Genomic DNA, 18,812 nt, shown 5'->3' on the forward strand with positions numbered 1-18,812 from the left:
TCTTCTTTGATCCAGTCAGTTTTTCCATACATTGTATTCTTTCCTGATATCAATGACTACTCCTGAATTATTTCTGTTGGCCTAGCAACTCTGCTGACCTTTTATCTTAGGTGAGGCTGCAGTGAAACGCACGAATGCACTCCCCTCACACACACATATATGTGATTGCTTTTGATCCAAATTAAAAATCTAACTTTGGATAAGGAAGTTTAAGTCAATGTGGATTCTATTTTCCTTCTTATTTTGTCTTTGTTTTTCTTGTGCCACCCTTTTCTTGTCTTTTATTGTGTGTTGGTCAAGTCTGGTTTTTTTCATTTTCTGCAAACTAAGCACCATGTGACTATACTTCCTATTTAAAATGTTTTATGGGCGGTGCCTGTGGCTCAGTGAGTAGGGCGCCGGCCCCATATACCAAGGGTTGCGGGTTCAAACCTGGGCCTGGCCAAACTACAACAAAAAAATAGCTGGGCATTGTGGAGGGCACCTGTAGTCCCAGCTACTTAGGAGGCTGAGGCAAGATAATTGCCTAAGCTCAGGAGTTGGAGGTTGCTGTGAGCTGTGACGCCACAGCACTCTACTGAGGGTGACAAAGTGAGACTCTTATCTCAAAAAAAAATAAAAATTTTTACCTCCTAATTACTTCTCCCCCTCCCAACCAGATGTCACGTTCCACCATTGTAATGAAATGGCTCTCGTGAGTCACCAGTGACCTCAGATACCTAAATAGAGTGGACACTTCTCAGCACTTGTCTTACTATACTCCTTAGTGCCCCCCCGCCCGCCCCAGCCCTACGATTTTCCGAGTTCTGTTTGTCTGTCTTGCTATTTCCTGAGCTACCTTTCTGCATCCTCTCCTCCTCCCCCTCTTTGGTCCTAGGCTCTAACTGCTTCTTTGCATTCTTACCCTAGGTGATCTCATCCATTTCTTAGGCTTCAATTACTACCATATTCAAGGTTAATCAAGTTTGCAAACTCATCCTAGAAAAAGCGCTACAAACCTCCTTGCTGAGTATCACTACATCACCTTTGAAGTGCCCTGCCGGGGAAGCTGTGCACTGATGCCAGCACCGAGTCCACCCTTCAAAGCAATTTTGTAACTTTTTCTGGAATGGTCGGTCATCAGAGCTGTTGTCATATGAGGTCAGAAAAGTGTGTTTACAAACTCATCCTAGAAAAGTGCTACAAATCTCATTGCTGAATATCACTGCATCACCAAGGGGAGAGCTTTTAAAATGACCACAGTGATAGTCAGCAATGAGGTATGTAGCACCTTTCTCGGATGAGCTTGTAAACTTAATTGTCTAATCTCTTAGGACTAGGATTTCCAAATCTCCAATCCAGACCACTTCTTTGAGCTCTAAACTAATACACACGATCATTCTCTTGACAATTCCACGAGTTATCTGATAGGCACTTCCTGGGATGAACCCATGCCGTCCCCTTCACGCCAGTCCTCTCCTCCTCCCCTTTCCTCCGGCTTACTGCACTGCAGGGCCATCCACTGTTGTTCAGGCCCTAAGTCTGACAGTCAGCACTGGGCTTTTTAATCCTTTACCCATCACATCCTAATATCGCCAAGTGCAAATGATTCTCACGTCCACGTATTTCTTGGAACTATCCATTTCTTTACACTTCCACTGCTGACCACCTGGGCCATTTGACATCATCTTTTGCCTCAACAAATACAACAGTCCCCTCACTATTCTCCCAATTTCTACTTTTTTTTTTTTCCCGAGACAGGGTCTCATTCTGTTGCCCAGGCTAGAGTCTAGTGGTGTCATATTAACTCACTGCCACGCCAAACTCTTGGGCTTGAGAGAGCCTCCTACCTCAGCCTCCTGAGTAGCTGAGACTACAGTGTATATTAACCATATCTGGCTAATTTTTCTCTTTTTTTTTGTAGAGATAGGATCTTGCTCAGGCTGGTCTTGAACTTACGATGTACTCAAGCAATCCTCCCATGTCAGCCTCCCAAAGTGCTAGAATTACAGGTGTGAGCCACCTGACCCAGTCTCAGCTTCCACTCTAGTTCCTCTGAAACTGTTTTCCGCCAGCCCTTGCTGAACTATACATGGGTCATAGCAGATTATTCCACTTTATACCTTCCAAGATTCACCCTGCCCTTAGAATCAAAATCAAGCACTGTGGTACCACCAGCAACCCAGGGCCCTGGTGATCTGGGCCTTGCCAAGTGCTCCAACTTCCCTCCACTTCCCTTCCCATCCTCTCTGTTTCTTTCTTTCTTTCTTTTTTTTTTTTTGAGACAGAGTCTCACTCTGTTGTCCTGGGTAGAATGTCATGGCATCATAGCTCACAGCAACCTCAAACTCTTGGGCTCAAGTGATCTCCTTGATCTCAGCCTTCCAAGTAGCTGGGACTACAGGTACCTGTCACAATGCCTGGCTATTTTTAGCAACAGGGTCTCATTCTTGCTTAGGCTGGTCTTGAACTCCTGAGCTCAGGAGTTAGGATTATAGTGCCTGGTCCAACCTCTCTGTTTCTATTCCAGCAATACTGGCCTTCCTTCACTTCCTTCAATATTCTGGTAGAATTCCTACCTAACTCTTTCCATGCCACCATGTCTTCATGAGGTTGGCTCAAATGTTTAGTCCCCTCCAGAGACCAACCCTGACCACTCAATCTCTAGTAACCTCTCCCCAGCCCCACCAGGCCATTGGCATATCGCTGTGTTATTGTTATCCTGTTTGTCACTCTTTGGGATTATGTGGATAATCTGTCAACTCATTTATACGTGTTTCCCTCCACTAACATGTACACTCTTCTGAACACAGGGAACTTGGTCGGTTTTTCACTTTTGTTTCCACAGTGACAGCAGTGCCTGGCTCTAATAGGTAGTTGTGTGCAATACAATGGGTCAAAAGAACACCGCAGGCCAGTAAACCCCCGGGCTGCTCTGACATCGGCAGAGAACAACAGAAGGTTGGATTTGGCAGGTCCAGATTTACATACTGTCTATGCCACTCTTTAGATACATGTCTCGGCAAGTTACCTGCTCTTCATTTTCTCACCTGAAATAAGCAATTCTACTGTAGGGAGCTGCTTTATGGGTTAAATGCGCAAAACCTAATAAATACTTGGCACCGTGACTAGTATTCGGTAAGAGCTTAATAAGTACCAGCTAGCAATATGTACATAAATTATACACACACACACACACACACACACACACACACACACACACACACACACTTTGGTGCTCATTGTTGTTTGGCATAATGTTTCTGTTGTTGTGCCTTTGAAACCCCAACTCCTGTGCTGTTATCAATATCGTATCACAAGAGCACAATGGGAACCTTTAACACTCTCTAACCAGTTCCAGCTAATTTTTCTGTTTTGTTTTGTAGAGACAGGGTCTTGCTCAGGCTGGTCTTGAACTTATGGGCTCAAGCAATCCTCCCATGTCAGCCTCCCAAAGTGCTAGGATTATAGGCGTGAGCCACCTGACCCAGTCTTCGCTTCTACTCTAGTTCCTCTGAACTAGAGGTGCATAAAGCTCTAAAGTTCTTCCCCCTACAGGTGTATAAAGCTCTAAACACCTCTTTAAATGATTTATCTCAAAATACAAATATTCCCTCCAGCATAATATAGCGGTTTCAAGTGACCTCTGCTCCATCTGCTTCCTCAGAGGTCATCTGTTATTTTAATAGTAAATACAAGTTTGTACAGATATTGCACTTGTGGAAAGATACAGGGCAAAATCATCTTTGCACTCATCCTAAAATCCCATGAACATCTTTTAAAGAACTCTCATTATGGTGAACTATGCCCCTTTTATAACACATAATGGCTGGAACAATTCAATTTTTATCATTTATTATTTTTATTTGGACAACATATATACATATGTACAAAATACTTACTGTCTGAATCCTCTTTTATAATTTCATTTGATTTACAAAAACAGGACAGCAAAATAACTTAGGTCACTAATACTGTACAAAAATAAAACTGATTAAACAGTTGTAAAGAGTATCTTACAGTGTTACAGATCATTCATCTTTAGTGAAAGAACATCTCAGTCTATCCAGAGTGATGAGTACTGTGCTAAATCTATCTGCAAACTGACAAACTAATCAGTTTCTGTAATTATAACTACCAAATAGAATTCTCAAAAGAAGCATGATGGACAGCTAGACCTTAAAGCCAGGGCATCATTCCACAATGGTGAAGGGCTTTCTTCTTCCCTAACCAAGGAGAGGAGAGATCTTAACTCTAAAACTATTAAATTTTCCAGAATATGACAACTACTTACAATATTAGATAAAACAACTTCTCTTTCTTTTTAAACACCTGCAATAGTCTTTCAAAAATTCAGTTTGGTTAAAAAAGTAAACAAAAATTACTATCCTGCATTTGGATTTTCATAAGTTAAATCCATGGTCTTTTTAATATAAAAAGTAATTGCTTCATAGTTTTAGTGTTCAATGAACTCTAGTAGTCCTAGTTGAACCGTATCTTGATAGAGTAAATCTAATTAGAATGCTGGTTCCTGTTTTGTGACGTTTTAAAACAGGATTTATCACAAAGAATAAAAAGCCTTGAGTTTATACGTTACATTACTATAACATATAAGAGAGAATATCAAATGTGTATTTGTCAACAACTTGAAAAGGCAAGTAGCAACTTTTTTGGGAAGTAAATTGTGCATCATTTTTTAAACAAGTTGCTGCGTTTACATCCATCTAAGTGCTCGACAAAAGCCACATATAGATTTACTCCTGAAACTATAAAGATTGTCTTTCACTAACTTTGCCTTGTTTTCCTTCGTTTCTTTCTGTGAGGGAAGGATGAGTTTTTCCAAGTTAGAAAGTTGCTAGGCAACCCAAACTCCTCACTCACTAAAAGGCAGCGTGCAGAGTATCACAAACAGAACTGTTCCATGAGCTCAGGAAGAAACAGGCAGCCTAACCTATTTCGTATGGAAGAACAGATGTCCTTAAAACTTATTTTGGACACGGAAATTAAAATTTGGTTTAAAATAAGCGTTTCAAAAATCTGAAACAGAGGTAGAAAGTGTTCTTTATTTTTCCTGACATGTTTTCTCGTGAGAAAACACTTTCCTTTTTATCCCATGGACTGCTCCCAGTCCCTAATGTTAAAAGCAGTTCTCTTTATAGAACTGCTAATACAACTATGTTGGTTAAACAAACAAAAAAACCCACACCGTGCTAGTGATGGCTGTTGTATTGGAAGTCGGAGTCAGCTGTGACCCGTGCCCACTGCAGGAGCCCACACTCATTCTGAATTGGAAATGAGTGTCAGGTGAAATAGGTAGGCACCCTATGTTTACACAACACATTTTACAGCACATATATAAACTAGAGTGCACCATAGCTCCATGTTTTAAATATCAGATAAAATCGTCAGAAATCGTCTGAAAAAAAAAATGTAAACATTTTCCCCATCATCACTGCTGACTCCCCTCATTTGAGGTTTTTAACTATGAAAACTCAGTTCAGTTGTCTGGCCACTTAAAGGCCAAAATTAAGTTTTCGGATAAATGGCCTATTATGGATGTAGTGGTTTCAGCCATTACAGACACCTAGATACACGATAGATAGTGGTGAGGATACTGACGTAAAAGGTACAGGGATGTGATTTCATTCCTCGTGTTCCATACGTTCTCCAAAAGGGACTATTCTGAGGAGTCCCCTTTGCAGTCACCGTGGTATTTTCCCTTGATACTTGCTACTGACAGGGGTCTATTTTTCTTTGCATATTTCAGCTCCCTTCTACATAACTCTTGCACCTGATAGTGGGAGTTTTGTAGGAACATGAGAAGGAGACCCACCTTTTTCCCCGAAACATAGGTGTTTCCAGATTTAGTTACCATTAGGTACCCATTCGAATGAAACCTAACAGTGTCAAAAGCCCTTTCCCTCAGTGACATTATGGTACAATAAGATGATGTTAACTAAATGGATAGGAAAATTTGGAAAAGTTAATAGAGTTAAAATTCCATTGGTTCTTTTTATTATTATTATTATTATTTAAATACTCCTTCTCCTTCAGCATCTTGCGTAGATTCTGCCCTCACATCTCTGCCGTGATGTCTTAGGGAAACATGGATATTGTAAAATAAGCAGATTATAATCTGGAGCCAGACAGAGTGTCTGCTTCTATCCTCAAAGCATGTTTTAACTTATTCATCCTCTGCGTTAGGAAATAAAAGTGCAGTTTATGTTCAACAAGGACAGTTCATACAAAGCAAGGTTTAAAAGTTCTGTACTTATTAGTGTAACCTTTCAAAGGTTTGTCTTGATTAGTATAAATTCAGACTCTGCTTACCCATTGACTATAAGTAACTTGAAGTCTTTAGATGACAGATCATGCTGGAGTAGATGTGCTCTTGCATAAAGACAGCTGTGCTATGGCGGTTTTTTCTTTTTTAATCTCAAAAGTTAACGTGATTCAAGAGAGTGGTTTTGCTAAACAAACTGAAGCACACTCGTCATTACATTAAAAGGTAAGAAAACAATTCTGAGAAGACGGCAAGCAGAAAGGGCCCGGAATCACCACGTGAGGCCACAGGTTGACTCACCCAGTCGGACATATGTACACCAGTGTTGGAGCTTTGAAATTCTACCCAGTCGTGGCCTTTTCCCCTCTCCCCCCACCCCCCGACCCACCCCTGAAAAAAAAAAAAAGGGGGAAGAAAAACCCCAAAGCATTTTGCCTTCCTTCCAATAGTCAGAGACGGGTTCAGAGAGTTGCCTCTGCCAGGGGACCAAGTGTTGACTTTGATCGTAGGCTACAATGTGCTTTTTAAAAATAATGCGGAGAGAAGAAAATCAGAATATTGACCAAAGAGCAGTGACCTCCTGTGCTGTCAGCGTGCCTCTTCTGGGTGTCGTTTCCACCTGCCTGTCTGTTTCCTGGGAGTAGTTTTGTCCTTTCCGGGTCCATCCCTCCCTGGCTTCTGTGGGTAGCACCTCACAAAGGGTTGGCCAGCGCCTTTTTCGACCGCTTGATCATACTGGGGTGGAACTCGGTGTGACGCCGGGCGTGCTTTGTGAGGTGGTCGCTCCTCATGAAGCGCTTCTCGCAGAGTGGGCAGCGGAACTGCTTCTCCCCCGTGTGGGTCCGGTAGTGGCGCGTCAGCTCATCTGAGCGGGAGAACTTTTTAAGGCAGTCTGGCCATGTGCAGGGAAAGGGCCGCTCACCTAAGAGACAGACAGAGACCGTTTAAAGAACACAAAAGAAAATTCTGAAGGCTGGTCAGGGTCAAGGATCCCTGTGACTCCAGGGATAAATCCCTTGAATATTGCAAGATTAGTGTTATGGGCAGACTTGTGTCCTTCTCCCCCAAATTCATGTGTTGAAGCCCTAACTCCCAGCACCTGAGAATATGACTGCATTTGGAGATGAGGCCTTTAAAAAGGTAATTAAAGCTAAATGAGGTTATTAGGGTGGGCCTTAATCCAGTGACCGTTGTCCTTATAAGAGAAAAATAGGACACAGACGTGAAGATTAGGACAGACTGTGAGAGACATGGTGATAGGGGCCATCAGCAAGCCCGGGAGAGAGGCCTGAGGATGAAAGCAACCCTTTCCACACCTTCCAGCCTCCAGAGCTGTGAGGACACTGATTTCTATTGTGTAAGCTGCCCAGTGTGTGGTTCTTTGTCATGGCAGCCTGGGCAAATTTACACAATGAGGAAATCACTACAAGTCATCTTCTCTAAGCAATTGAGCTTGCTGTTTTGTACCAACTAGAGCCCTTGGAAATCACTTTTTCTGGTTTTATTCTACATGGATGCTGGTTTCATGAATTCTCTCAGGAGTCAAAGGCTAAGGCCTTTGCTAAAATTCTTGGCATTATAGAGATGAAGAACAACCAGCATCTGGTCCACCCAACCTTCTGCTCAAGCAGGTGTTTTGCCCCTGTGCTCCAGAGCACTGGGACCACCCAGCATCTGTCGGAAAAATGTCCAGAGACAGGCAGTCCCACAACCTCGCAAGACAGCCTGATTGTTCTTAAGCATCTCTGCCACAAATACTTTTATTGATGTGAAATCTGCCTTTCTGCAAAAGCCATATTTTAAGTCATATTGTCTTAACACTAAAAATAAGTTTGTTCCTTCAGCCACATAATAATCCTTTAAATATCTGCAGACAGCTATCATGTCTTTCTTTAATCTTCTATTCTCCAGACTAAACAATTCTGATGTCTTCCATATTCTTCATAAAGGAACTCGTGTTATGAAATAATGATGTAAGTGCAGGCATAGAGCCAGGAGCTTTCCATGCCTTTCTCACTGAATTCTCACAGAATACCCCAAAGGTAGTTCCCAGTTTACAGATGAGAAGACAGAGGCCTGGAAGATTCACTCAGGATCACACAACTGCAAAGGGAAAGCAGAGCCACGAACGGACCTTGTCTACCCAACTCCTAGGCCCAAGCTCTTGGCCACTCGGCTGTTCTGCCTCCGTGGGCCACAAGGACTTGACTGTTTCCATGGCTGCCCCGTTCTGGCTGCTTTCCTTGGACTCACACTATTGTCTCTGCATCCCACTTAACATGCAACTAAGCCCTGCCTGCCAGATGTGATTAACCCACCATCAAGAACCTCCTGCTGGGCGGCGCCTGTGGCTCAAGGAGTAGGGCACCGGTCCCATATGCCAGAGGTGGCGGGTTCAAACCCAGCCCCGGCAAAAAAAAAAAAAAAAAAAAAGAACCTCCTGCTGCTCCCCTGCCCACCCTAAGCTGATGCGAGGGGAGGGCCCATGTCCATGTTGGGAGGACACACAAACAGAAAAGTGGACAAGCTGTTTGGGATGACAACTCTGCTTGTTCCTTTTATAAGTGGCAGCTACCATGGGCTCCCAAGAGCTGCCTGCCTGCCTACTCTTCACACCTTTCCAACCATAGCTGAAAGCAGCTGCTTCACAGACACAGGACACAGACTCCTGGTCTCCACAGAACTTTCCAGACACGTCTTTGGTAGGTGTTAGAAGTGAACATTTTGTCACTATTGTCCCCCGGGAACCCAGAGAGAAACTGCAAAGGTTGGGAGCTGTCCAGCATGGTACATCTGAGTCATTCTATTTCCCTGTGCTTCTTTTAACCTGTGCTGAGGAGATGTAGAAATGCTGGTAAAACAAAGCAAAGCCAACCAACTCTATCACTTTCTTGATAATCAGTAGGTGACGAAGGTTTTATTTGCTGTTCTCTAAGCAGGGCAATAGTCATAACGACCTGTACAACCTACTTGTGCTTGAGGGAAACCCAATGTGAGCAGAGCAGAGATGTGGCAGCTGATTATGCGCAGGTCTAGGTAAAAATTCTTACTGAGCTCTGGGTTGAAAAGCTATGTCAGCAAAAGGGAATAGCAAGCTGGGGGTCATGCCTGTAACCCTAGCACTTTGGGAGGATAAGGTGGGAGGATGGCTGGAGCCTGGGAGTTCGAGCCTACCATGAGCTATGATTGCACCACTGAGCTCCAGCCTGAGTGACAGAGCAAGATTCTGTCCTTAAAAAAAAAAAAAGGCAATAGCAAACCAATAAATGCTGGGCCTTACCCAAGGTGGATGATAGCTAGGGGTTACTGATGCATTTAGATACTTCTATAGGGGGCCAAAAAAATAAGAAGAAAGCTTTCCCTCCAACACTCAACAAAGACATGGAGGTAAAAACTATACTTTTGCCCTCCCCCCCCTTTTTTTTTTGTAGAGACAGAGTCTCATTTTATTGCCCTCGGTAGAGTGCCGTGGCGTCACACAGCTCACAGCAACTTCCAACTCCTGGGCTTAGGTGATTCTCTTGCCTCAGCCTCCCGAGTAACTGGGACTACAGGTGCCCGCCATAACACACAGCTATTTTTTTGTTGCAATTTGGCTGGGGCCGGGTTTGAACCCACCACCATCGTTATGTGGGTCAGCGCCCTACCCACTGAGCCATAGGCACTGCCCACTTTTGCCACTTTTATTGGATAAAGAGCATTTTTACCCACTTTGGCAAACCTTGAGCAAAAGGTAAAATGCAGATCATTACAACTCAACAAGGCTGAGCTTCTTTGAGCAAGAATAATGTCATGCATGACCTTTGTCCAAATCATACTGCTAAGCATTTGGTAAATGTCCAAACTTTAAATACACAGCTCCCTAAACACACACACACTGAGTCTATTCATCCCCCAAGTCACTCATATCGACCAAAACCTCCTCAGAAGTTACTGGGTTACTGGAGAAGACATTTGGGCTATTTCAGAATCAGACTGCAGTCAAGTCCGCTCTAACTCCAATAAAGTGGCTATGAGGGGAATGTTCTTCTAAACATAATATCCTGAAAATACAATGAAGGGGTCAGAACTCAACCGATAAGTTGCAAAAACCAAACCAACCCAAATCAACTCTCTGCTGTCTTCTTTTTGGAGCCCTCTCTCCACTGCTCTGAAAGGTAAGGAAGACAGTGAAAGACACGGGCTGGGCATCTTCTCAGTGCCTATCAGGACAAAAGACTCATCGGAAGTGGTTTTCTTGGTTTAGCTTACTCACTAGCCCGTGTGCTCAATTCCTTCAAGTGAGTCACACAAAGAGGGTGTTCACCGAGTTGGAGGGATCTGTGTCCACCACAGGAAAAATGGCATAAAAGACGGTTCAGCTGTGGGCTAGGACTGGAAAAAACACCCCCTGTGTTAAGAAGATAGTTTTACAGAACTGATCATCAACGGAAAACCATTCTGAAGTCTGAATCAGCTGGAGGTATGGGAGAGCTGTGAAGTGTTTATGCTTGCCACTGCCATGTGTTCCAAACATAACCAGGGTTCATTCCCGCTGAATTCACTTTCAATCCAGCTCATTGCTCCACCCTCGACTGCTCCTTTGTGATCATGTTATGATGGTCCTCACCACCTCCAATCCAGATGCTGTCATTGACTGAGGGTCCTCCTCGCTGAAGTGTTTTGCAGAGGGACAGGAGGGACTCCCACAGAGCCCAAGTCAGTTGAGAGCCTACGGTAGCCTTTCCAGGACTCATACAACTTGTATAGATAAAGCTTATACTTTTTTTTTTTGAGACCGAGTCTCACTTTTTTGCCTTTGGTAGGGTGCCATGTCATCATAGCTCACAGCAACCTCAAATTCTTGGGCTCAAGTGATTCTCTTGACTCAGCCTCCCGAGTAGCTAGGACTACAGGTGCCCACCATGCCATAATTCCAAGCTATTTTTAGAGACGGGGGCTTGCTGTTGCTTAGGCTGGTCTCTAACCTGTGAGTGCAGGCAATTCACCTGCTTCGGCCTCCCAGAGTGCTAGGGTTACAGGCATGAGCCACCTCGCCCGGCCTCAAGCTTACACTTTCTAAGCATTTAAAAGGATCTGCTTGGAAGCAAGTTGCTATGTACACTAGCCCAGAGATTTTTGAAAAAACATTAGGAACTTTTTGGTCAAAGATCTAAACTGGAGATTAGGAATTATTTCCCACTGGCCAAATCTGGCCTGCTATGAACTGAGAATTGTTTATACCGTTCTTCTATAGTACAACATCTGTAAATTGACCACCCAAGGTACTAGAACAAACTGGTCAACATACAGAGATGGCCAACATAAGGAAATAGGCCTACCGTTATGATACATACATGTGATGCTTGTCCAGTTATAAAAACTTAAGGAGGGGGGGCGGCGCCTGTGGCTCAGTGAGTAGGGTGCCGGCCCCATATGTGGAGGGTGGTGGGTTCAAACCCAGCCCCAGCCACACTGCAACAAAAAAATAGCCGGGCGTTGTGGCGGGCGCCTGTAGTCCCAGCTACTCGGGAGGCTGAGGCAGGAGAATCACATAAGCCCAAGAGTTAGAGGTTGCTGTGAGCCGTGTGACGCCGCCCGGCACTCTACCCAAGGGCGGTATAGTGGGACTCTGTCTCTACAAAAAAAAAAAAAAAACAAACAAACTTAAGGAGGGCTCGGAACCCGTAGAAAAGTGGTTACGGTGCCAGCCTTCTTCATACCATACACCAAGGGTGGCGGGTTGGAACCTGGCCCGGGCCAGCTAAACAACTGCAACAAAAAAATAGCCAGGCGTTGTGGCGGGCGCCTGTAGTCCCAGCTATTTGGGAGGCTGAGGCAAGAGAATCACTTAAGCCCAAGAGTTTGAGGTTGCTGTGAGCTGTAACACCATGGCATTCTACCCAGGGCGACAAAAAAAAAAAGAAAAACAAAACTTAAGGAGGTGGTCAATGTAGGGAGGTGGTCAGCAACGGAGGTTCTACTGTATTTCATTTTTACCAAATAGCTGGAAAAAAATTAAAAAATAAAGAATAGTTCATCTAAAAGAAAAATGATAAACTGAGAAATAAAATGTTTGTAATACAAAAAAAGAGAGAATATTTCATGCAGGAGAAGGTAAAATTAAACTTAAATTTCCATATCCACATATGAAATTTTATTGGAAACAGCTCTGCTCTTTGGTTTCTGTATCATCTGTGATTGCTTTTCTATAATAGCAGCGTTGACCAGCTGCAGCCAGAGACTGCATAGGTGAAAATATCTACTCTCTGGTCCTTTACAGAAGGTGGGCTGACCCTGATCTCAATTGGACAATCTGAACTTCTGCTTGGTGTACATCAGAGACTGTACATCTTCTGGGACCAGACTCATTAAAAAAAAAAAAAGGTAAGAAGCCAGAAACCCAGGTGTCAGGATAGGAGTTATGCTTCCTTCAAATACAACACCATAAAACACGGGCTGGCCAACAGCATGCGTGCAGGTGGGATTTGCTTGGGGATCTACATACCAACTACTATGGGACACATTGTTGCACGTTAGTTAATAATACACTCCTAATAAGGTAACACTCAGAAAATGATACGTTTTTCACCTAAGAAAGTATGGAATGGGGACAACCCATGTAGAGAGGAACAGAATTTAATGGGACTAGACACGATTTGCAGAGGAGGAACTTTCAAGCCTAGAGAGGCTGTGACTTGTCCTTCATCCCACAACTAGGGGGGAAGCGAGTCAGGTGCTCTCAGCTCAGTGCTGAGTTCCAAAGGAGAATGGTCAGCCTTCTTTATACCAAACAAATCACACCACAGTGCAACTATCAATTAGACAATCTTTAAAGCTGTCTTTAGCAATTAATGAGTTACCCATCGTGGGGTGGGGGGAACAACACACTTGTAGCAGTGCGTTATTTCTGGTCTTCCCAGGAAAGCACACCCAGAGGCAGTGACACAATAAACTCTGCTTTACTGGAGCAGAGCTGATAACAGCACAAGCTTCTCTGAGCTGTCATTATTTATAGGCCACTCCCCGCCCCTTTCAGCAACCAGCTAAGCACCTCCCACTGACTGACTCAATTCGGAGTATAAAATAAATTTGATCAAAAGAGCTAATGAACACTCCACAAAATGTGCAAAGGACTGTCCTAGCAGAGACAGATGAGGCCTCCAGAATTCTCCAAGGTCAACAGTGGATACAAGAGCAGTGGAGTGGGGCCTGCTGGCTGCACAGGCTTTTCAGAGGGAGCCTCCTCTCTCCCAGTCAGTTAGCCCACGATGCCAGGTGAAGCTTACTCTTCTTGGTAAAGTCCAGAACTGAATGGAGGTGAATTCTCCTTAGAGAAGAGGGGGGTGGAGTTGTGAGTGCAGAGCTTGCTGTCTGGATATAGCCAACTCCTCCTCCCTGGTTGTTCTCATCTTTTTGCCCAAGTCCAGGGAAAGGCCTAAAAAGATCTAATGTTTATCAAAGCAGGAAGGTAAAAAATATGAACTCAAAAGCTCCCACTGCTTCCAGCAAATGTAAAACAAACTGGCAAAAAAACAACCTAAGAGATTTAGACGGCCTTTTCAGACTAGAGCTCTTAAAGCGTCAATTAAGAATCATAGCTTTGGGCGGCGCCTGTGGCTCAGTTGGTAAGGCACCGGCCCCATATACTGAGGGTGGCGGGTTCAAACCCAGCCCCCGCTGAACTGCAACCAAAAAGAAAAAGTATCATAGCTTCTTGCATGTGTACAAAATCAAGCCTTCTGGAAGAAAAATCATTTGCATTTTTTAATGCAAAAAAGCAACTAGGATTCCACAGATAGAATAATTTGATATCACAAAATCACATAGATATTATTACCCATTTTAAGAGGCTGCTACACACAGAGAGACACATGTTTTGGCTTGATGGATACAAAACAGGATTTGGTAAAATTAAATATCCATCCCTAATAAAAACTTTTAGAAAAACAGGAGAACAATTCTTTAAGAGGATTGAAGTGACTGTGTAAATGGACATCCACTGCCATCATTACAATTCAACATTGTTCAGGAAATGTCAGTGAGTGCAATAAGACAACAAAATAAGAAATGGTGAGAGACAAGAGGTGTATGAAATAAAAATTATTTGCACCTGATATAATTTTCTATTTGAAAAATCCAAGATAAATAACTAAAAAATCTAACATAAATTAAAAATCCATTCATAAATATAAATATACAAAGGAGCAGTGGTTTTCTTATATGCTAAACATAACCTGTCAGGACAAACCTGACAATGAAAGTTCAGGACCATTATGAATAAAACCATAAAACTTGATGTAAAAGAAAATAAATGGAACACTTCTCATGCTCTTGGGTTGTAAGACTGAATGGTGTGAATGTGGCAACTCTATACAAATTCATTTATGAAATAACACAGACCATAGGATTTTTTTTTCCTTGAACTTGATGAAATTATTTCTAAAGCGCATCTGGAAGAAAAAAATATGCTCCACTTGCCAAGAAAATTTTGTGAAAAAGCAAAAAACAAGTGAGCACTTATAACACCAGTTATTAAAATACATTATTAAAGCTGTAATAATTAAGATAGTGAGATACAGTAAAGGAAAAGATAAATCAGTGGAACAGAGTCTGAAAATAAACCTAAGAATCTACAGGGATTTGGCATATGGTAAATGAAATATTTCAAATCAGTGAAGCAAAAAAATGTTTAATTCAATAAATGACACAGACATCAGGTAAAAAAGTTAAATCTGGATCCCTACCTTGTACTTTTCACTGAAATAAATTCCAAATGGGCTATAAATGTGAATGTAAAAAAAGCAAGCATAAAGATAAAAGAAAATTTATGTGAATATCTTTAGAATCCTGAAATGGGGGTGGCGCCTATAGCTCAGTGAGGAGGGCACCGGCCCCATATACTGAGGGTGGTGGGTTTGAACCCGGCCCCGGCCAAACTGCAATAAAAAAATAGCTGGGCATTGTGGCGGGCGCCTGTAGTCCCAGCTGCTCAGGAGGCTGAGGCAAAAGAAACGCCTAAGCCTAAGAGCTGGAGGTTGCTGTGAGCTGTGATGCCACAGCACTTTACCAAGGGCGACAAAGTGAGACTCTGTCTCAAAAACAAACAAAAAGAAAAACTAAAATCAAAACCCTATTTGAAAGACAGTTTTGAATACTCTGAAGTGTTAAACTTTGGCATGGCAAAAATACACATATATAAAAAATATAAGAGCCCAAACAATAAAACTAATAAAAGAAATTGCAGTGTAAGACGAAAGGTTAAAATCTGTACTATTAGGACTGGCAAGTAAAAAAAAAAAGCCCAATTTAATAAAAGCAAATTAGGATGCAAATAAGCAATCTGTGAAATAAGAAATACTAATGACCAAGAAATAAATATGAAAATATATCCAATCTCACAAGTAATCAAAACATGCCAATTAGGACACTAAAAAGTTATCTGTGAGGCTGGTGAAAATGTTAAAAAGTCTAAAGGCAGGAAGAACCAGGCCCTCTACTACACTGGTGGGACTTATAATTGATCCAGGACCATCTGGCAATATTGTTCTGGAAATTATTTTGGGTAATAATTAATTTGAAAATAATTAGATAGGGACGTGAAAATATACAAGAATACTAGCATTGTTTATGAGGGCGAAAAGTTGGCAACAGCGTAAAAGCCCAACAATAAAGAGCTGATTTAGTACATTATAGTGTTTCCACATAGTGGGATAATATGCATCTGTTAAAAAGGTACCAGGTTGTTATTGCAATGAAATGGAAAGACGTCAGCTGTACATGGCTAAGTGGGAAGAGCAGTGTACAATCTGCTGCGCAGGTGGAAGAATATACACAAAATCTCAACAGTGCTTATGTACTGGTGAGGGGGAAAAGAGTAACTTCTATTTCTTCCTGTAATTTTCCTGTTATCTCCTGATTTTTTTTAAACAGTGAGTATAACTTTCTTTTATGATGAGACAAATTCAGATAAAGTTGTTTCAGTATGTTTTACTGAAATCAATGATAAATGTGAATTGAAATTGTTCCACAAATGGGTTCATCAAGGCCGTATTCCAAGGGTGCAGGGTTGGTGGGTGGGCTGCGATGTACTTTCTGTTGGGAAATTACTGGGATGTTCCAACTGTCCAAGACCAAAGAAAGAAGAGTCATTCTGTTTCCTTCTTAAACAAAATGTTAGAAAGTCAGAAAGCTTCTGACCCTGCTACCTGTGTCAGCTCACATCCCCCCACCTGCTTCTCTCCTACTTTTTCCATAGGTGAAAGGGAAGTGGCTCTTAAAAGGACAGGCAGGAACCTTCCTGTCTGGAAGGTTCCTGGAGGAGGAATTACACATACACAAACAGCAGAGTTGCCCCAAGAGAGCGTCCTTGTTAGGAAACAGGTTAGCAGTCAGATCGTGAAAAGGTGTGCAGATCAGAGACTGACAAAGCATTCGTCAGGGTTCAGGTCGGTGGGGCACGCATCCACACAGACCTGCCCTACCCCAGGCTTTATGCGCCCCATTGTCCATGACCATCTGGCCTCCCTCCCCACCGGAAAGCAATGTTGATTTATTTGCAGGTACAAAATATGAGCAGTTGTTTTGTTTTTTGTTTTTTTCCATTTTCCATTCTCCTCATATGCAGAACCACCAATACACATGACAGAATAGGTGTACAGGCCATTTCTAGGTAGACAGAATTCCACATTTTGCTGCACAAACTTTCCTGTTAATTTCAATTAACACGGAACTCAAAAATCAAGAAATCAAAACCTGCCTGTTTGTCAGAAATACTGCTTCATGGGTAGAAGTTTTGAATGAATAAAAATGCTTGACAGGCTTTGAACGAACGCCATCCCATCATATTACCTTTTGCTCCTGACCTCTCCCTGGCTCCTTCTTTGATTTAGGTTCCTTTTATATTTTGTTTGTTGATACAACAGAGACACTGTGGAGCGTAGGCGTGAGACTGTACTTCCCGGGCCCTGTGTTTATCTGGGGAAAGCAGCTTGTCCCATACTTTAGGTTCTAAAATGGGAAGTGGGTATGAACACTGCACTTCCTCATTTAAGCCTGTTGGTGTCCAACAAGCAAAGACTGTATCTGAATTTTGCTTGCACGTCCCCAGTCTCGGCCCATCTGTGAGAGAGCACATGCGATCCCCACAGACCTCAAATGAAAGGTGGCAGACAACAGATTCTTGCCGCGTTAGCCTCTCAACCCAGCATGAGCTATGTCTTCATGTCTCAGTTATACGGCCTCCATCTCAGAAACCCCGAAAATAGTGCAGAGGCAAAATGTGGACTCTAACTGCAAGTTTCTTTTTTTTTTTTGGGACACAGTCTTACTGCTGCCCTGGGTAGAATGTCCTGGTGTCATAGCTCACAGCAACCTCAAAGTCTTGGGCTCCAGCAATCCTCTTGCCTCAGCCTCCCGACTAGCTGGTACTATAAGTACTCGCCACAATGCCCGGCTGGTTTTTCTATTTTTATTTTAATTATTTTTATTTTTTTGAGACAGAGTAGAGTCTTAGTATGTCACCCTCGGTAGAGTGCCATTGCGTCACAGCTCACAGCAACCTCAAATTCTTGCACTTGTGACTGTGACTACAGGCACCCGCCACAATGCCTGGCTATTTTTTTGTTTCAGTTGTCACTGTTGGTTAGCAGGCTCAGGCAAGGCTAGAACTCACCAGCCTCAGTGTATGTGGCTGGCGCCCTACTCAGTGAGCTACGGGCGCTAAGCCAGTTTTTCTATTTTTAATAGAGCCAGATCTCCCTCTTGCTAAAGGGTGGTCTCAATCTTGAGCTCAAGCAATCCACCCGCCTCGGCCTCCCAGAATGCTGGCATTACAGGCGTGAGCCACACCTGGCCCTAACCACACATTTTTAACACAACGGAAGTCTGCCTCTTGGTATAAAAATACCACATTTAAGTCAGAGTCACAGAATTTAGATTTGGATGAGATCTTAGCAATCCTCCAAAGGTCTGGTCCAGAGGGGTGAAGTTACCTCCCCACAACCACACAGCCAGTCCATGTAAGACCAGGTCAGCGTGACTCTTGCTGGCCCAGACTGTGCTGCTTCTGCCCAGTGATTTGTGGGTTAAGATAATAAATAAATATGAACAAAAAATGTTTGATGGCAAAGCTATCCTGAGAACAAAGATTCTTTCAATTTTTCCATTTTGGATGATTACTATGACCAATGAATTCAAATCGCCATGTTTCAGAAGATGCTGACTCAGAGAGCTGATGACTTGCCCAAGGACACTGCGCACAGTACTGTGTGCCCATATTAAAACTGGTTTTCACATTGCTCCTCTTCAGTTGTGTGCACAAAATGAGATTAGACACGCAAGTAAAGCCTGAGCCCAAATTAAAGCAGGGAGACCCTGTTCTGGTGTGTGTTTCTAATTCTCTGACTGGGCCATTCCTTCAATATGCGCTGCCTTGGGGAAGTCAGACATAGTTTTCTAGGACAAACACATTGCCACTGAGCTTTTTTTTTTTTGTAGAGACAGAGTGTCACTGTACCGGGCTCACAGCAACCTCTAACTCTTGGGCTTACGCGATTCTCTTGCCTCAGCC

General features: G+C 42.9%; 1 protein-coding gene across 1 annotated transcript in view; it reads right to left on the reverse strand.

Annotated features, from left to right (window-relative positions):
* Positions 1 to 3,824: 3,824 nt before the first annotated feature.
* Positions 3,825 to 18,812, reverse strand: part of KLF9 (KLF transcription factor 9) — a 31,205-nt gene continuing 16,217 nt past the window's right edge. Inside the window, exon 2 of the mRNA XM_053574862.1 lies at positions 3,825 to 7,184. Coding sequence (XP_053430837.1) covers positions 6,955 to 7,184 — 230 coding nt within the window. The 3' untranslated portion in view covers positions 3,825 to 6,954. The remainder of the gene's footprint in view (positions 7,185 to 18,812) is intronic.

Source organism: Nycticebus coucang, chromosome 2 (genome assembly GCF_027406575.1).
Source record: "Nycticebus coucang isolate mNycCou1 chromosome 2, mNycCou1.pri, whole genome shotgun sequence".
Taxonomy (NCBI): Eukaryota; Metazoa; Chordata; class Mammalia; order Primates; family Lorisidae; genus Nycticebus; species Nycticebus coucang.